Genomic DNA, 17,452 nt, shown 5'->3' with positions numbered 1-17,452 from the left:
AATGACAGAGCCATATCTAAAAAGCTTTGAATGTAGTGTGATGGAGGAATGCGTTTACTTCTAGGAAATGCGGAACTAAGAAAATACAGTAGTTTTTATATGAGTAAAAAGAACAGGAGAGTATGTAGAATACATGTGGGTAGCATACCTTGTTGAATACATCTGTTAGAAGTAGCAAACTTCCTATGTACAGAGCTGCTGTGCAGTGTCATGCCAGTTGCTCAATTTCTGTACCTGGCCGTTATTACTGACTTCTCTGCATGATCCCCAAGCTTTCATGGCCAGGCTGTGTCTAGGTCTTGATGCTAGGGTCTGTGTACTATCTCCGAAGTGCTTGAACAAGAAGGTAATGTAACTTATACTCTACCCATCCTTTTTTCTCTCTCCCGGCCCCCCCCCCCCCCCCCCCCCCCCCCCAATCTCATTTCTGGCTATAAAGTGCAAATATTGCCCTGCTTTTACCCAGAATCTGTATGGGTAATTTTGCTAGTCTGTTACTTGGACTGGATCGCCTATCCATTGTTTCCTTAGAATCATAGAATAGTTTGGGTTGGAAGGGACCTTTAAAGGTCATCTAGTACAACCATCCCTGCAATAAGCCAGGACATCTTCAACTAGATCAGGTTACTCAGAGCCCTGTCCAACCTGATCTTGAATGTTTCCAGGGATGGGGTCTCCACCTCTCTGGGCAACCTGTTCCAGTGTTTCCTGACCCTCATTGTAAAAAATTTATTCTGTATATTTAATCTGAATCTACCCTCTTTTAGTTTAAAACTGTTACCCCTTGTCCTGTCACAACAGGCACTGCTCAAAAGTTTGTCCCCGTCTTTCTTACAAGCTTCCTTTAGGTACTGGAAGTCTGCAATAAGATCTCTGTGGAGCCTTCTCTTCTCCAGGCTGAACAACCGCAGGTCTCAGCCTTTCCTTGTAGGAGAGGTGTTCCAGCCCTCTGATCATTTTTGTGGCCCTCCTCTGGACCTGCCTCAACAGGTCCATGTCTGTCTTGTGCTGAGGGCTCCAGAGCTGAATGCAGTACTACAGGTCGGGTCTCACTAGAGCAGAGTAGAGGTGGAGAATCACCTCCATCAACCTGCTGGCCACACTTTTTGTGATGCTGCCCAGGACGCAGTTGGCTTTCTGGGCTGTGAGTGCATATTGCCAGCTCATGGTCTGTTTTTCATCCACCAGTACCCCCACGACCTTCTCCACAAAGCTGCTCTCAGTCCTTTCATCAATTGGTACCGGGTTTAAAACCTTCCCACTGCTCTGATCTCTTTGCATCTTCCATAAAATGTGAGTGACTCTTACGGACTTCTGTAGATTGTGCCTGTTGATCATCTCTTGAGTGCTATCAGCAAGCATGTTTTTTGCTTCTCAGCAAAAGTTGGAATTATCCAAAGCTAATTGCTAGGTAAGTGCCTGCAAATGAACACTTTTGCTTTCACCCATATTGCCTTTCACTGTTGTAAACATCTAGGTTTATTGTAGTGCTTTCTGCAAAACTACGGCTTTTTGTATACCTATGAAAAGCTTGACAGCTATCAATCCATCTACTGGTGTGTAGAGTTTCAGCACAATAGGATTTGTTCATTCTTTTGTACTCCTGTCTGGCTTTCTATCTTTCATTTCTTAGGCATCTTACTAACTGCTCACGTTCAAGGAACTTGGAGCACCCTGTATGCTGGCTCCTGGCCTGTGTTCGAGCTGCCTCTGCGGACATGTCAAGTAAAATTATGGTTGAACCTGGCAACAAAATTGCTTTGCAATTAAAAGTGGAAAGGAAGGGGTGGGGGGAGCAGAAGCACGCATAAGAAAGCTGAAGAACTGAACGAGATTAATTCTGAAAATTGAACATTGAAAAGGATATACTAAAATTTTTTGTGCAATGAATATGAAACATACACATCATTTGAAAGTAAAAAAGGAATTTATGCCTTAGTTACAGTTGCTCAAGAAAACAGAAGCTTTTGTTTCTTTGCTAATCTGAGATTGAAAAGCCAAAATTTTTTTTTGCGCTTTTTTTTTTTTTTTAAATTCTGTGGAGGGTGTCATTGCATTTTACATAGAGAACTTTAAAACTTGACAGCTGTTGTTGCAGCCATCATATTTCATCAGTTGACTATGAAAGAATGGATTTCTTGAAGTACTGAAAGTGATTGACATGTGCTATGTTGAGTTCAGCATATATTTAATTATTCCTGCAAGAGAGGGTACTCGGAGTCAGGGCTATCTCCCTGCCTTGATCCATCACTCCACAGTGACTGTAGAGCACAGGGAGTAAGCCCTGCAAGCCTGGGTGGGCTACTTTGTGTACAGCTGCCTAGGAGTGGAAAATGTAGTGTGAAGTTGGAGGGCAGTGAGTAGCTTGTCTCTCTCCTCTCAGGGCAGGGAAGTAGGGGCTGAGGGAAGAGACCAAAGCTGCAGAGAGACTTCTGAGCATGTGTATAATGTACAGGGGCAGAGAAAAAAATGAACAGAAGAAAGAAGAGAACATTTATCATTAAGCACGCAACTTTATTCTAATTGTTATAATTAGTAATAGCTTTGGGAATCTTATCAATGTTCTCTAACATGATTACAAGAAAAACTTCTCTGCTTGTTATGGCTGGAAGAAATAATAACTGTAGTAAGCAGTGGCTGCATTAAAATCTAAAAATGGCTTGTAGCTAAAATTCTTTCTTAGGTAGTCGGAGTTCTTAACTTCCTCCATCCCCTGTGTGTGAGCATATATCTCAGACCTAACAGACCCCTCGAAATCACTGTCAAATATTTGAAATAACTGCTTGACTCAGTACATGTAGAAATATCATTAATAGCATTTTTCTTTTCTTCTGGAAAAGAGGCTGCAGGAGCTCCTTGGCAGGTTTTACCATACTTTTTGTAAGCACTCTGTATCACAGCAGCTGAAAACATCAAATGTTTTTTGTCTTCCCACATCATTTCTTAGTGCATTATATCTGTCCTTGAAGTGCTGTTTCCCAAAATACAGTTTGTGATTCACTGTGGAAAACCCCTTCTCTTAAGGGTTTGTCTAGGCATTGTAAATATTGGAAATCTTTTCTGCAAGGAAGTCTAATGTTATGATACTGGGAGAACCTGGGTTTCAGTTAGCAAAAATGGTTAAAATATGCAGTTGCATATTCTTCTACAATGGCCATCAAAATTAGTTTCTGGTTTTTTTCATCTCTACCAACAAAGTACTGACGAAGAAGACAACCTGAGTTAGAGAGAAGAAAGATCTGTGCAGTTGGCACAGACAACAAATGGTGTTCACAAATTGAAATGGGTTGTGCAGATCCAGACTGGCCAAAAGCAGTCAGCTCAAACTTAGAAGGGAGGGATCATGCTTAAACGAATTAATCGGATTTGTTAGCCTTTGTAGACAGTTAATGACTGTTCAGGGATACCTTCCTTATTTAAACTTCCAAAATACATTGTGTGTCCTTCTTGTCTCGTAGTCGTGTGTACAGTATTATCTACAACCACTTCATCTGTGAGAACTTAATTGAACACTATTAGCCCATTCGCATGTAAACAGTTCTTTGTGTGGTCTGAGGTTGCGTCCTGGACCTGTAGGTTACTTCAGCTAACGGTATAAGTAAGCTGCCTGATGGGTTTTTTTGGTGTCTTGTCGGGTTTTTTAATTCAGACTCCATGCAAAATAAAACGGTACACAAATGCAGAGATAGAATGATAGTGGTATCAGTAAGTTCTAAAACTGTCAGTTTTGGAGTACTGTCTTCAAGGAATCATCCGCTTTCCTACTCCTACGCTTGGAAGCAATTTCAAATGAGAATTGTGGGGGTAGAGATATGTTTGTCCCCAACTACTGTGATTTCCCCCCCCACCCCCCAGATTTCTCTTTTCCTGGACTATTAAATGTGTTTTATTCAGAGACCTTGCTGTTGCCATTTTGGGAGTTTGGCTGTTGAATTTCAGGACAGTATTTCATTTCTTATTTCTCTATATCTGAAGAATCCACACAGGAGCTCAAATTAATTAATTAAAGATTACTTCTTTGCTGATCTAAAGTATGCTTATTGCAAGAGCAGGCAGGTACAGTCTGAAGTGGATCTGGGTGCTGAATCTCAGGTTGTTTCAGACTGTTAGCGGGATTCCAGGAAAATGCTGACTCTGGATATAGGGACTAGGAAACGTGGCGGTTCTGGGGAAACTCAGATTAATTTTTACTAGGCTTCTAACAGATGCTGATCAGATATGTTGGACCAAAACTGGAGTGTCTAAAGTTAGACTAAGTACAGATTTAGGAGTCTTACTAAATGAAGAAATCCTGACGTACGTTGCTGTCTATCTTCAGCTCCCATTTAACTTAGTGGGATTTGCATTTGATGAACAGCCTAAAAGGTCAGACGTCTCTTAAATAGAAACACAATCTCAGTTTCAAGGACCAGGAAACTGTAGTTCAGGCTTTTAAGAGTCTTGTAATGTGTGGATATTATCTAAAATTGATTGAGGAAAGGAAAGAGCATGGTAAAAACAGTTGGGTCTCCTTTGGTTTAGATTGGGTTTCTTACCAGATATGTGGTAGGGGGCAAGGGAGAAGGAGAAACCATATTATGCTACTCGGTTTTGTCCCAGATTCATTTAAAAAAAAATATTTAACTTGTTGCTTTTTGTTTCCCTAGATGATATTTCTTGAATGTATAGCTTGGTTATGGCCCAGGAAAGGAAATTTCAAGTATAATAAAAATTAAAAGTAATTTAAAAAACCCCCACATTTTTGAGAAAATCTCTTGTCATAATCATGTCAAAAGAACTCTTTCGGCACATCTATATAATGTCATGTAAATTCTGTTGACTTATGAGGTCAGTTTTTATTTTGTCAATAGATTGCAACATTTAAGAAGTAACTTCTGCTCTGCTCCTCCTGAGTGAGTAGCAGTTGTATTTTGGCACATACAGACATTTTATATAAACATGCCAACTTCTAATGCTTTAGATGGACTTGGCAGCTTGCTTCTATACTTTTTACATAGTTGAAGCCTCAGGAGTATTACTACTTGTATGAGACTATATTATATGGTACACAATATAACTAAAATTAACTTTTTGTTCTATTTTAGATAGCCATAGAATTATGTGTAGACTGAAAAGATGTGCCAATTTGAATCTAATATTCAGCTTTTCAAATATTGTTTCTTCTTTAACTGTGTGAAATACTGTAAATTCCCACTAAATTGGGAGCACTGTAGTGATACAGTATACAAATTTGTTGAAGAAATATATGTTACTGAAGACAGTCTGGTTTTGGCAACTGATAAACAAGCTGGAGGAGTTGAACAGAAGCCTCATGACAAGAAGCAGTACAACAGCAAAGACGAATGCAGCATCTTGCACCTGGGACAAGGTGGCTTTCCACTGGTGCAGGCAGGCAGCTGGCTGGTAGCAGCTCTGCAGGAAAAGTACCAGGGAGCACTGGTGAGCAACAAGCTGAGCTGCCAGTAACTCGCCCTCACAGTAGCAGGCTGGACTGCAGCCTAGGCTGCGTTAGCAAGTGCCTAACCAGCATGGAGAGCAAGCCATGTGCTTACTATTTGTGTGACTGCAGCAGAGCGATGTTTAGCATGGAGAAGACTAAGGAGGAATCTGCAGGCTCTTGCAACCTAAAGAGAGGGCCAGAGTCTTTACAGACATGCACAGACAGCAAAAGGGAAAGAGGCAACATCGCAGATAGCATCAAGGGAATTTCGAAAGAGAAAATTTGTCATCACAAGAGTGGATTTTGAGCCCTGGAACTGGTTGCCCAGAGGTTGTGGAGTCTCCATCCTTCAAGACTTCTAAAACTTGCTTTATTAAAGCCCTGAGCAACCTGATTGAACTTAAAAATTAGCTCTGTGTTAAACAAGTGTTTGGACTACATGACTTCCAGGGATACATTCCAGCCTTTTTTCCCCCCATCCTCTTTTTTTTTTTTTTTTTTCTTTCTCTCCTGTGATTCTGTATCAAGCTGAAAGCAAGATTAAAGTTTTCTTGTAGAACATTATTTGCTTCTTAATGGGAATATGTAAACTGAATATATTTCTTTCTAGATTCTTCTACTCAATTCATTCTTCAATTTAACTCCATAGGATAATTCTGTGTTTTGACTTGGTGCTGTTGGCTGAGTAAGGTCTATGGGTGCTAGTCATCAGCTGAAACCAGTGTCTCACCAAAGTACTTAATCTTTGTGAAAATGAGATTTTATTGGAGGTATTCTCTTTCTGCTGCATGTACTGTTGTTCCTTCTGTATAAAAAGTTATTTTTTTAAAAAAAAAGAAAAATGTATTTAAAGTCTACTGATGCATTTCTAGTTCTACTGTTTTGTTATGGGATCTTCTGCTGTGACATTGAGTAACAGTATACTGCTTGAGAGCTTTTGTATTCATAAAAAATAGAGCTGCTCATGCAGAATTTAATGGTATAGAACCCAAAGCCAGTAGCAGCTCCCATCTTTCCATGTTCATTGTTTATTCTTTTAAGATAAATCATTTGACTTCAAATTTACATTACTAACAGATTAAGCTGCTAGCGTAAACATTGTAGGATTGAATATTTTGAAAGATGTGTGTAATTTTCTGAAGGAACTAAGCCCTCGAGTATCCGGAAGCAACGTAACATTGCATGTGTTCAAATAATGTTTTGCAATGTTCATGAGAAAAGGAAGTAAGTATTTAGAAAAGTATTGGTGAAATGGTAACAGTTTATGCTTCTTATTTTTTGTTTACTGAAAATAATTCTTGCCACATGGAGGTTTTACTGGAATTTACATGAAAAGTTGATCCTAGAAGTAGGAGAGGGACACTTGTGTTACTGTACTGCCAAAAAAATGCCATTATTTATAATTGGGGAGCCTTTCAATTTACTTCTGACAGTAGAATTGGGCAAGAATGAAAATGTTTTGGGTTTAAGTCTCCAAGTTTGGGGTCTATTTGTGAAACGCTAGACATCTGAAAAGAAATAATAACTAGTTCTCTGTTTCCTGCAACTTATGTCCATCCATTAAAAATGAAAGACTTAAAATTTAGAATTAGAAATAGTGATGTTCAGCACCATTTTTTAAAATACTTTTTCTTAGTCCTCACTGTCAAATTATCATTCTCTTTGTTAATTCTGTGGGGATGATGACACATTTTACATAGGTCCGTTCTGATGGATTCTGAACTTCCATAAAAAAGATTGGGCCAACCATTGTTTACTTGACAAAACCAGCCTGGGTTAGGTGAACCTGCGCATACAACCCAGATAAATAAATTAATAGTAAAATGTAAACAAAAATAATAAAAAAAGTTGTGGCAGCACTACTGAATGCTGGTTATTTTTTCTCATAACTTTAATATTTTTTTTTCCTCATGCAGACCCCGCAACCCCGCAGACTTCTTCGTCGGTTCAGTTCTCCTGTAACTTTAGTTAGCAACATATTATGCATAGAAAACTTAAAGAAAACAAATTTTTCCTTTTTTTTTTTTTTTTTTTTACAAAAAAAAGTGTTTTTCCCTAAAATAAATATTCTTTGTGGCATTGAAAATTTATGCAGCTTGGCATAGATCTTGGTCTTTCTGGAGACCTAAATAGAAAATTCTGTTCCCTGCTGCTTGGATGTTAGGTTTGTAATATCTCTGTTGTTTCTTGTCTGTAAAGGTTGAACACGTCCTTGATTAACAATGACATGCTTATATAGCATGAAACACACGTTCCTTAACTGATTCAGATTTTTGAAGATACTCTGTACTAATTTATTTGGTGCAGAAATAATTGTGATACTTGGGTACAGATCAAAAATTTTCTTGTTACAAAGACAAAGTTGATGGAAACAAATATATACAAACAAATTGGCAGTATTGTTTAACTTGGCTATATTTAATAAAAACATAACAGGCAAATTTAATGTTACTGATTGTTATTTATTTAAGAAACTTGGTCAATGAGTAATCACATTAATTTGATTTTCCACCAAGTTTATGTATAAACTCATACAGATGTTAAATTATTTCAAAGGATCACTTCTACATGTTTATGAATGACTTTGTAATACTGCAAACTTGTACTCTGTAATACTACAAAATAGTTGGGCAAACGTAGTTGTATTCTAACTGAAATAGTTTTTTATACTATTTACAATGAAAGAACAGTACCAGAGGTGAAGGATGGTGAGCAATGAGCTAGGTCGGTTGTCAGATACAGATGGTAAAAAGCAGATTTCAGCTTTCTCTTTATTATTGCCCGAGATGTATTTAACTGTAGCACAGTATTTCGGCAATGCAGCTAACATAGGTTACAAAGATTGCTCTCTTCTTTAAAGTAGTTTTAAATTAGACCGTGCAGGTGTGTTGAAACTGTGAATTATGATTTCTTTTATCTTTGTATATATTTAATCTACTAAAGAGTTGGTTGTTGGTTCAGAATGTTTAATTTAATGAACTGAAAGCCATTTCTTCTTTGCATCCTACTGAAAAATTTGACCCTATCATTTTGTTCATATTCCTGGGAAATTTGAGTTAGTTTAGAATGAGTTTATTTCATGATCATTCTGAATTTAGATTTCTGTTTTTGTCTGAGGTTACTACATCATTAAAACAGCTGCTCTTCCTTCACAGGCCTATGAAGAATACACCAGCAAACTAGATGCTTTACAGCAGAGAGAACAGCAGTTATTGGAATCCATGGGGAATGGAACTGATTTCTCTGTCTCAAGTTCAGCTTCAACAGACACAGTTGCATCATCTTCCTCTTCTAGCCTCTCTGTAGCACCTTCATCCCTTTCAGTTTATCAAAACCCTGCTGATATGTCACGGAATAACCCTAAGTCTCCACAGAAGCCTATTGTTAGAGTCTTCCTGCCCAACAAGCAAAGGACTGTGGTGAGTCAGTTTCTATTCACGTACTTGTAACCTCAGTATTTCCTGTATCTCTCTCCCTCTGTATGTAAAACTTAATTTAGGAGCTGAAAAAATACCTGTGTAGAGGTCAAAGAGGTGTCATGATCACTATTTGTGCTCTGCCACACTTGTTTTGATACGTTGAATGTTTTCTACAAGTTAAACACAAAGATGTCCATTAGAGCAATAATCCAGAATAAAAACCTTTCAGTTTTGTAACAACGAAGATACTTCAAGAATTTTTTTTTTCTCAAATCAGCTTTCTTGGATAAATAGTTATTACTGTTTTACAGTGGTTAGGAGGGGGCAAGAAGCTATGTTTCTTGTATTATACAAAATTGTTGAATAGTTTAACAGGGCAAGATTGGGGAAAGTTTTCTATGTCAGTTACTAGCAGCAGTGAACGCTTTAGAGCAAGTCCCAGCTTCCTGCATCTAAGGAGGGCTGCACAGAATTGCTTGGGTTTTGGTTGGTTGGTTTTCTTCCTCCCCACTCAGTGTGGTGAGTGTTTCATGTTGGGGACCTTGATGCTATGAGGCCCGATGTAGAGAACTGGCTAGAGGAGGGACATAGTCGCTGTTAGGAAGGTCAAGAAGTGTTGCCCGCAAACTGCTTAGAACCTGTTATTTATTGGTTTTGACAATGTTGCAGTGATTCCTGCAGTCATGGAAGAAGAGTTGACTTTTTGCTGGCTATTTAATTGTCCCTTATAAGCAGGATTTTCTGATCGGATAAGAGCTACCAATTGAAGAACTTCTGATATGTGCTTTACCATAATATACTGCAAACATATATGTGAAATTACTGACAAGCCATAGTCTAGGCTCTGTTTTGCAAGGTGGTGCATACCCTTCACTTAAAAGGGGAGTTGTGGTTCCAGAGAAAGGGGGAAAATAATGTCCATCCCTCCGCTTCCCCAGTCCCACTGAACAAAAGAGATCATAAGACTTTGTGTGAACAATAGATTAAAGGACAGTTTTAATCTGAATTTTTTTCTTAATACTGCTTAACTGTTAAACATGTGGTTAAAGACTGTAAGTAGTATTTGGGTTTCAACCTAGAGAATGGGGGTTTGGTAATGTCAGCTTTGGCATATGAGGATTTAACGTCAACTATGACGGCAGTGCAGAGGTACATTCTTAAGCAAGGTGATCTTGTTGTCTGCCTGTGAGGTATAGCTAGGCATGTAGTACTACCTGCATTGTGAAATTTGGTTGGTGCAAAGGTGTTGCAGCACTAGCAAAACTAGCCGGCTGTAACAAGGCTTTTACCATCACATACCAGGTTAACTTCAATAAGTAGCTCCCATGCCTTGCCCCTGCACAGCCACCGATCCCCCGCAGAGTTTCAAAAGTTTGTCTACTGTCTGTGCTGTTTCTTCATCCTCTTCAGGCCAGTCCACCCTGCTTCCTGCCTCTGCTGATCCAGCCTCTTCCTTCTCTGGGCTCCTCTTCCAGCCAGCCTCTCCTCATCCAGGCCCCTTTGTTCTCCCAGGGCCTCTCCTACATCTGGGGTGCATGCACTCTCTCCTCCCTCTGTTTCTTCTGGCTCTCTTTTCATCCAGAGCTTCTCTTCTATACCCCTTAGAGCTATTTAACTACTTAGCAGGAACCAGCCACAGCTGCACATTATCCACATCAGCCAACCCACTGCCCCTGAAGCCAGCCCACAGCTGTATATTATCAATGTTAATTAACCTGCCTTCATTCCTTTACAATTACTCTACACGAAGGTACTGGATTTTGGAGAGGCTCTGTTTTTGTCTTTGTGTGTTCTGGCCCACTCTCTCTAGCTATTGTAGCCACAGCCCCCGTGATGGTGTTGTCCTAAAAGTTGTTTTTGTTTCTTTCCTGTAGTGTGTCACAGTATATCACTTCCTGCCTTGTTCAGTGTATTTCCTTTTCAGTCTCTCCTATGTGTTATCTCACCCTCTTCTCTAAGCCGTATAGTGTATTTCTACTCTTTTATTTTCACCTCATCTACCATATTATTCTGCTCCTTTAACTCTCCTGCTCTTTTTCATCTCCTCTTCAATTGTTTTATAGGAAGTGTGGTAAGGCTTTTCTTAAGTCTGAGCTCTGTTTTACTTTTGAAAGAATCATTTTCTATAAAGAATAGTTTGTAATTACGGAATATACTACATCAAACTTGTAGGCAAGAATGTGGGGGGTTTTTTGATGTTGAAATGTATGTCACTAAGTTTATTTCTGAATAAGTAAATCTGATTTCAAGTTAGGAAAGAGACAACTGAATTTCAGTGTGAACTAAGTAGTAAAATTTTCAGCCAGTACAGAACTGTCTTGCTTCATCTGAGAGAGTTTCGTGCATGTTGCTGGTCCATTTTATTCAAAGTAAAACAAGTTGACTTCAACCATCTTTAAGTTCTTAAGCAATAGTAACAGATCAGCTTGGTATGCTCAACATGTGTGAGACTGTGCTTTGCCAGACTAGCATTTCTTCTCACTTTTACCCCTAAGCTTTGGGGTTTTTGGAGGATGTTGTGATTCTGTGGTATGTCACGCTCCTTAGGAGCTTGCAGATTTAACTAGGGAGGTTAAAGTTCAAGAGTGCCAGCTTGTCTTGTCATGCCTTGACTATAAAGGTTAACTTTGTAGCTTGAGTAGGTGTTGTCATTTAAGGAAGGAATTGTAGCACTTAGCAGTATACTCAGTGACAGCCTGCAGGGCAATAGAGGTTTTTTTCCAGCACTGAATCTGGACGTTCTTCCTTGGCTGTGAGAGGCAAATGTGGTTTAACTTGGGTGTAGTCAGGGAGAGGCTCTTGCTCCTGTCCCCAGGTCTCCACCAGAGTCTTACCAGTCTAGCCCTGCAGCTTGTTTCCAGCTTGCTAAATGTGGGATACTAAGAATAAAGCTTCAGGAAGATCTGTAGTCTTGTGCTGTGGTAATTTAAAAAAAAAGGAAAAGGGGGGAAAAAAAAGTGTGGTACCAACAGAAGAGTAGGAGACAGGCTAGTGGTGGAAGGAAGGTGCAAGTCCCTTTATCTCAGATCTGATGTGAGTTTGTAGATGCCTTTACATAAAGAAACAGACAGATGCTTGCAGATGCATGGAGGTATGAGCTACACATACGGAATTACTGGCTAGAAACTCAGGTTGACAGGATTTAGTTTCATATGCTGTATAGCAAGGTGGAGGTTGGCTCCAGCTCTGCTAGGAGAGACCTGTTTTTGATTGAATTTGTTATTCTAAATAAGCAATTGGAAATACATGCTCGGGTCTGGTCAGCTGGTACTGCAAGCTGACTTCTTTTTACTTCAGTTTTACATACTGCTTGGATCTAGTTGTGTTGCTGGATTGCACTGGTTTTTTTAGACCTAGTAAGTTAACTCTGGTTTGGAGGTTGGAAATAGTACTTACAGGAACTCCTAGTGCTGGGGTTATTGGCCTTGGAGCTGAAGGTAATTCCTCTGAAACCTCAAACTGCTCATGTTACTGAGAAAGTAATTCCTTGTATGGCAACTCTTCATGTAGTTACTCTGTTTTCAATATTTATTGATCCTACATGTAGTCTGTTGAAAACTAAGGGAATTCCAGTAGCAAACCCAATTCAGAAGGAATTGTAGTTACAGTGCAGTTTTAACTGCCAGTAGTCAGATGATAGGCTGCTAGCCTAAAAAGCACCTAGCAGTTTTCAGTGGACACTGAGATTACTTGATGCAGTAGGCTTCCTTTGTTCTCTCAGTGGATAGAAAGCATTGCACACATTTTAGTTTTCCTTCATAACCTGTGGGTTTAAAAACAGGTGTCTTGTGTCTCATTTGTGCCCATTAACTGAGCCATTTGCTTACGTAGCCGTGGTGGTAGTTTAGGGTTTTCAAGCATTATTCAGATGTGATGGGTTGAAGCAGGAGGGAGATTCCTTGTGAAAATACATGGTACCTGCCACTAGGGCCTCCTCCCTGCCCAAGTCGCCATATGGCTGTTAAAATAAAGATAAAATGTGTCCTACAACCAAGTGCATAGCTGGGAGAGGAGAGATGTTGAAAGTTGCAGTGTTGCACGAAGCTTCCCCCCACCCCAACCTTAACTGCTTTCAATTAATATCTACTTCTGAAAGAAATCTTTTTTAGTATCACAATATTTTCAGTCTCTGCCTCCAACCACAGACCCACTTCAGGAGCAGAGAAGCTTGTCAGATACTAGAGTGACCTTGTTTATCTGGGAATGCAGTTAACAGTTCTTGAACTGACTTAATTTGAAGTGACTGGAATAGAGTTGGTAATGGAGAACCAATCTCCGTATTTATCCTTGATCATACACTGCAGCAGTCCCAAGTACTGCAGCAGCCTTCTGCTACTTGTTTGGAGCTGTTAAAAACACAGGAGATGGTGGGGGGTGAGGGGGATATACTTACATTTTTGACTAGCAACTGCCTTGTTACTTGTCTGTGGTTTTTGTTTACTAGTAGTATTGTTTGTGTATAGGATCCAGCAAATAGATCTGTTTGAGTTGGCCCCAGTTAGAAATACAATGTGAGGAGACTGGAATAACAAAGAAGTGAGAACACATTGATCTGATCAGTGTTAAGTGATTTTGGTGCATAGGTAGTGTAGGTGATGTCGTTTCTTTGTATGTGTTCAGATAAAGCAGCGTGTTGGATGAAGTTTTTCCTAGTGTAGGAAAAGGTTTGAAGGTGCTTCCTGGAAAGCATAGCCAGTACATGGTAGAGCCTACTGCTCCTGATCAGTTAGCAGTTGAAGTCAGCATCTTGATTCAGCCAGCAACACAGCAAGGTTAGAGCATAACTTCTTTTGAAATCAAATCCAAGTAGCTGGCATGGTTAGTTGGAGGGGAATCAATGAATAAGTACTGTCATGAATAGAAGATTGTTTTCCTCTGTAGTCAGCCTGGGAAGGGATGAAGAGAAGTTTCCTTCTCTGAACAACCTTCTAGAAAAACAACAGATCGTTTACCCCCTCTAGAGGGGGGGTAAGTGTTTATCACCAATAATGCAGAGAGATAAATGCCTGAAATACATATACTTCCTCTTTCCTTAGCGGCATGGTTCAACTAGCAAGTTAAATGTCTTTTGGAGAAACATTCTGCATAAATGTGACCAGGATAAGTCTGTGCGGGTGGGTTTGTTTTGTTTTGTTCTAGGCCAGAGAGAGGGATGTTGAAATAATAAAAGTGCAAGATGGTAAAAGGCTACCTAAGATCATCAGTTGTTTTGCAGAACAAATTGATGAGGCTTATCCAAACTGTGGGTGGGAGAATTTAGGGGGAAATTAGTTTAAAGCTTGTTTGGGTTGGGAATCTGAATGGCTGTAGGGTGGATAGTTAACAGAACTGCTAATTAAGGGAGAGCTTTTGGATGGGAGAGAGAGGTAAGAACTCTGACCTTCAGCTGGCTGCTGGAAGTCTGGGAGATTATGTTAAATGTTGAGGCTTGCTTTTGGTGCAAGGGAGATAGTCTTGAATGGGACGTGGATGATAGTGTGTCAGCATAAAAGCATAGGTTATGTTTACCAGTGAGATTTCTGAGGGAATGCATGGGAGCAAGAAGAGAACACAGCCTTGTGGGATGTTTAGATAATTGTGGTGTTGGTTAGGATTATTTTTTTTCCTCCAGTTTATATGACTGTATGATTGAAGTTGCAAGCTGAGAGAGAAAAGAAACAGAAGGCAACACTCATACACATTAACAGAAAGACACACACAGCTGGTTGTTGGGAAGGGGTGGTAATGCAAGGAGAATAAGGATTAATAAGTAATCCAGAGGTATGGGAAGAAGTCATTAAAGATCGCAATAGAATAACTTCAGTTTAATGTAAGAGGTAGAAGCCAGTGGAGAAGTTTTAAACTAACTAAAAAAGAGGAGTTCCAGGCAATGAGCATAAACAGCTTTCTGTGAGTGTAAAGATTACAGGAATATGGTATTTACATGTAGGACAAAATTTGAGCATTTTTGGGGATTGCTTCTAGTTGTGTGATTATTTTTTTTTCCCTTTTTTTTCTGTGAGGGTTTGGGGCAGGATTTGTTTTTTGAGCACTTGGGTGAAGTGTCTTTGGGACTGCCAATTTTAAACTGATAAGCTTGGGATGAGGAAAAAGTCCCCATTCTGAATTGCAAGGACTCTACCAATTTTTGCCTTCCTCTGTAAAAGCTGACAAAAAAGTTAATATTATTTAGAAATTTCATCTATTGAATTGCTTGTTTACTGTAGACCGTAAGACATTAGTAGGGCTTTTTAGACAGGTTTCATGTGGCACATCAGTTGTGGCTGGTCCCTTGCAGGAAAGCATTTTGAGAATGGAATAAACGTTTTGTGGATGTATCTGGAGTGTCTCTCTGTCACCGTGAAAGAGTACAAGAATAGGGCAGGCACGTATGATACTTTCCCCAAGTAGTCTTCCAAATTGAGCAATTTGTCACTCAGGAGTCTTATGAGTGTAAGCGTTTTCTGTTTGGAAACCCTCTGTCCAGTCTCCATTAAACCTACATGATGAATAGTAGAAATTTGTGTCTTAGGGTAAGGAACTCCACAGGCATGGTTATATGGGGTGTGAGGTAATGATATTCTGTGTTGGTCTGTAAATCTGCTACATGCTAGCTCTCTAACTTTACACTGAAGGAAATAAAGGCTTCTGAGAAAGGCTGTTTAATACAAGGCCTGGTACGGAAACAGATAGCTAAAACTAGTCATAACTGCACGGAGGAACAGTCTTAGGAGATTTCTGATGATGTAGTGAAGTTTAGTAGGAAAGAAGATAATGTGGTAGGGGGGCTTCTAACTCAAGTACTTTATGAACAAGATGGTATAACTTGCTTCTCTTGGTAGCCCTGAGTGATTTTGATTACCCGAGAAATCTCTTCCAGCCAAGTACTTAGTGTGGGAAGAAACAGTCTGAAAGCAGATGAGCAGTCCTCAATGATGGTATGCTGGATTGGGGAAAATTAGAAAATTGGTGTTTAGGTACAAGAAATGATGGGCAGTTGAAATGCATCAGGTGGTGAGGTTTCTTGCTCTTAATCTCTACGTAGCCTGTTGCTGTCTGCTATACACTTCTAGGTTCCAGAGGAGACATTTGCTTCTTGTCTTCTGGCTGTGTTGGTGGAGTGGCTCTAAGGGTGGTGTGGAGTCTCTGCTGCTCTGTTCAGCAAGTTCTTTGCAGTTCCAGCACCTGCTTTCTGCGAGCATGAACCAGAAGTGAATTTGGTTGTTTTGAATTTCACTTCTGTCTGTAGTGGTCTGAGTAGTGACGGTGAAACAGGGGTGGGGGAAGCAGCAGGTGCTTCTTAGCTTTGGGAAAGCTTGGTGGCCTCCAAGTACTTCAGCTGTCTGCAGATTCAGGACAGGATCAAAATAAATCACTGTGTGTTTTCAGGATAGGATCAAATCATTGTGTGTGTTCACCTAGCATGAAGTATAAAAACTTCTATGACAGCTTCTAAACAAACAATAACTCTCTGGTAAAAAAATTTCCCTTTCTTCTGTGTTCAACTATAGAAGATTGTGTGGTGTTTTTTGGTTGCCTTTTTTAAGTTAATTTGTGTAAAAGCTTAGCATAAATTTGGATCAGGAAAGCTCTTTTCCAATTTGTTATGTGTTGATATGCTTCATAAAGTGTCATAGTTACATATGTATTAGAAAGTTAATGAAAGTTCTCAATATGCAAATGTGAGACTGGGTTTTTAAAAGAGAGAATTTGTATTTTTAAGATTTGCAGAAACTAAATAAAATTGTGAATGCTGTGCATGGGGACAACTCTTATTTCAGGCTTCTCACTCTTGTCACACCTTGATTAATTAGTACATCTACCTTTTAATTAGAGAAGTGATCATGTGGTCTTCTCTGCAGTCAAGAAGACTGAAAGAATCAGATATTTTTACCCTACCTAAATTCTTAGCATAAATTAATTCATCATGCATGCACAACTGGGATCCTTCAAATGTTCTGGGTTTGAATCTGGTATTCAATGCGTTTCTTTTGGCTTAAGGTCTGCATCTTGCTTTCTGCAGTTTATGCTGTTGAGTTTGTGCCTCAAGCTTACCGCATGGTAAGCACTGCATTTCTATAGGCATCCAAGCTGTCCTACCAGTTTCACTTGTCAAGTGTAAGGGAAATTCAGAGAAGGGATGTTCAGGCAGCTGAACAAACTAGTTTCTTGCTTTTAATTACACACCTGGTTTAACATGATGAGGTTTTCTAATAAAAAACAATTAAAAATTCCCATGCCGTATCAAACATGCAGCAGAAATAGAGCTTATTTATAGCCTATGCCATTGGATGCTTGCTGAATGTATCTGAATGCTTTGGAATTGTATGCATCATGTGAACCAGTCTGGTAGAATGAAGTAAATGGTAGTTTACTTTCAAGTAAACTTCACTTGAATTTTTATTTTTTTTTAATGCTTTGATCATCTAGGAGAGCTATTAGCCAACCTGTCCTATTGCTGAAAGGCAAAATCAAATCAGACTTAAGTTATCAGTTTTCATTGGGAAGAAATTTATGGAAGACCTCTTTTAGACTGTCAGTAAGCAAACAAAATTCTATTCTATCACACGAGTTGTACAATGATATAGACCCTACAGCTACCATGAGTAAGTCC

At 39.4% G+C, this 17,452-nt stretch overlaps 1 protein-coding gene across 4 annotated transcripts in view; it reads left to right on the top strand.

The window, feature by feature from the left end:
• BRAF (B-Raf proto-oncogene, serine/threonine kinase) overlaps positions 1-17,452 on the top strand; it is an 88,465-nt gene that overhangs the window by 18,742 nt on the left and 52,271 nt on the right. For 3 of the 4 annotated variants that reach the window (XM_037390749.1, XM_037390751.1, XM_037390750.1), the window contains exon 3: positions 8,596-8,859. In XM_037390749.1, coding sequence (XP_037246646.1) covers positions 8,596-8,859 — 264 coding nt within the window. Of the gene's footprint in view, positions 1-1,633; positions 1,726-8,595; positions 8,860-17,452 lie in introns of all 4 variants that reach the window. The other variant, XM_037390752.1, reaches the window with a different exon arrangement.

Source organism: Falco rusticolus, chromosome 5, assembly GCF_015220075.1.
Source record: "Falco rusticolus isolate bFalRus1 chromosome 5, bFalRus1.pri, whole genome shotgun sequence".
Classification (NCBI taxonomy): Eukaryota; Metazoa; Chordata; class Aves; order Falconiformes; family Falconidae; genus Falco; species Falco rusticolus.
Note: the sequence above shows the minus strand (reverse complement) of the source record. Positions and strands in the feature narration are given on the sequence as shown.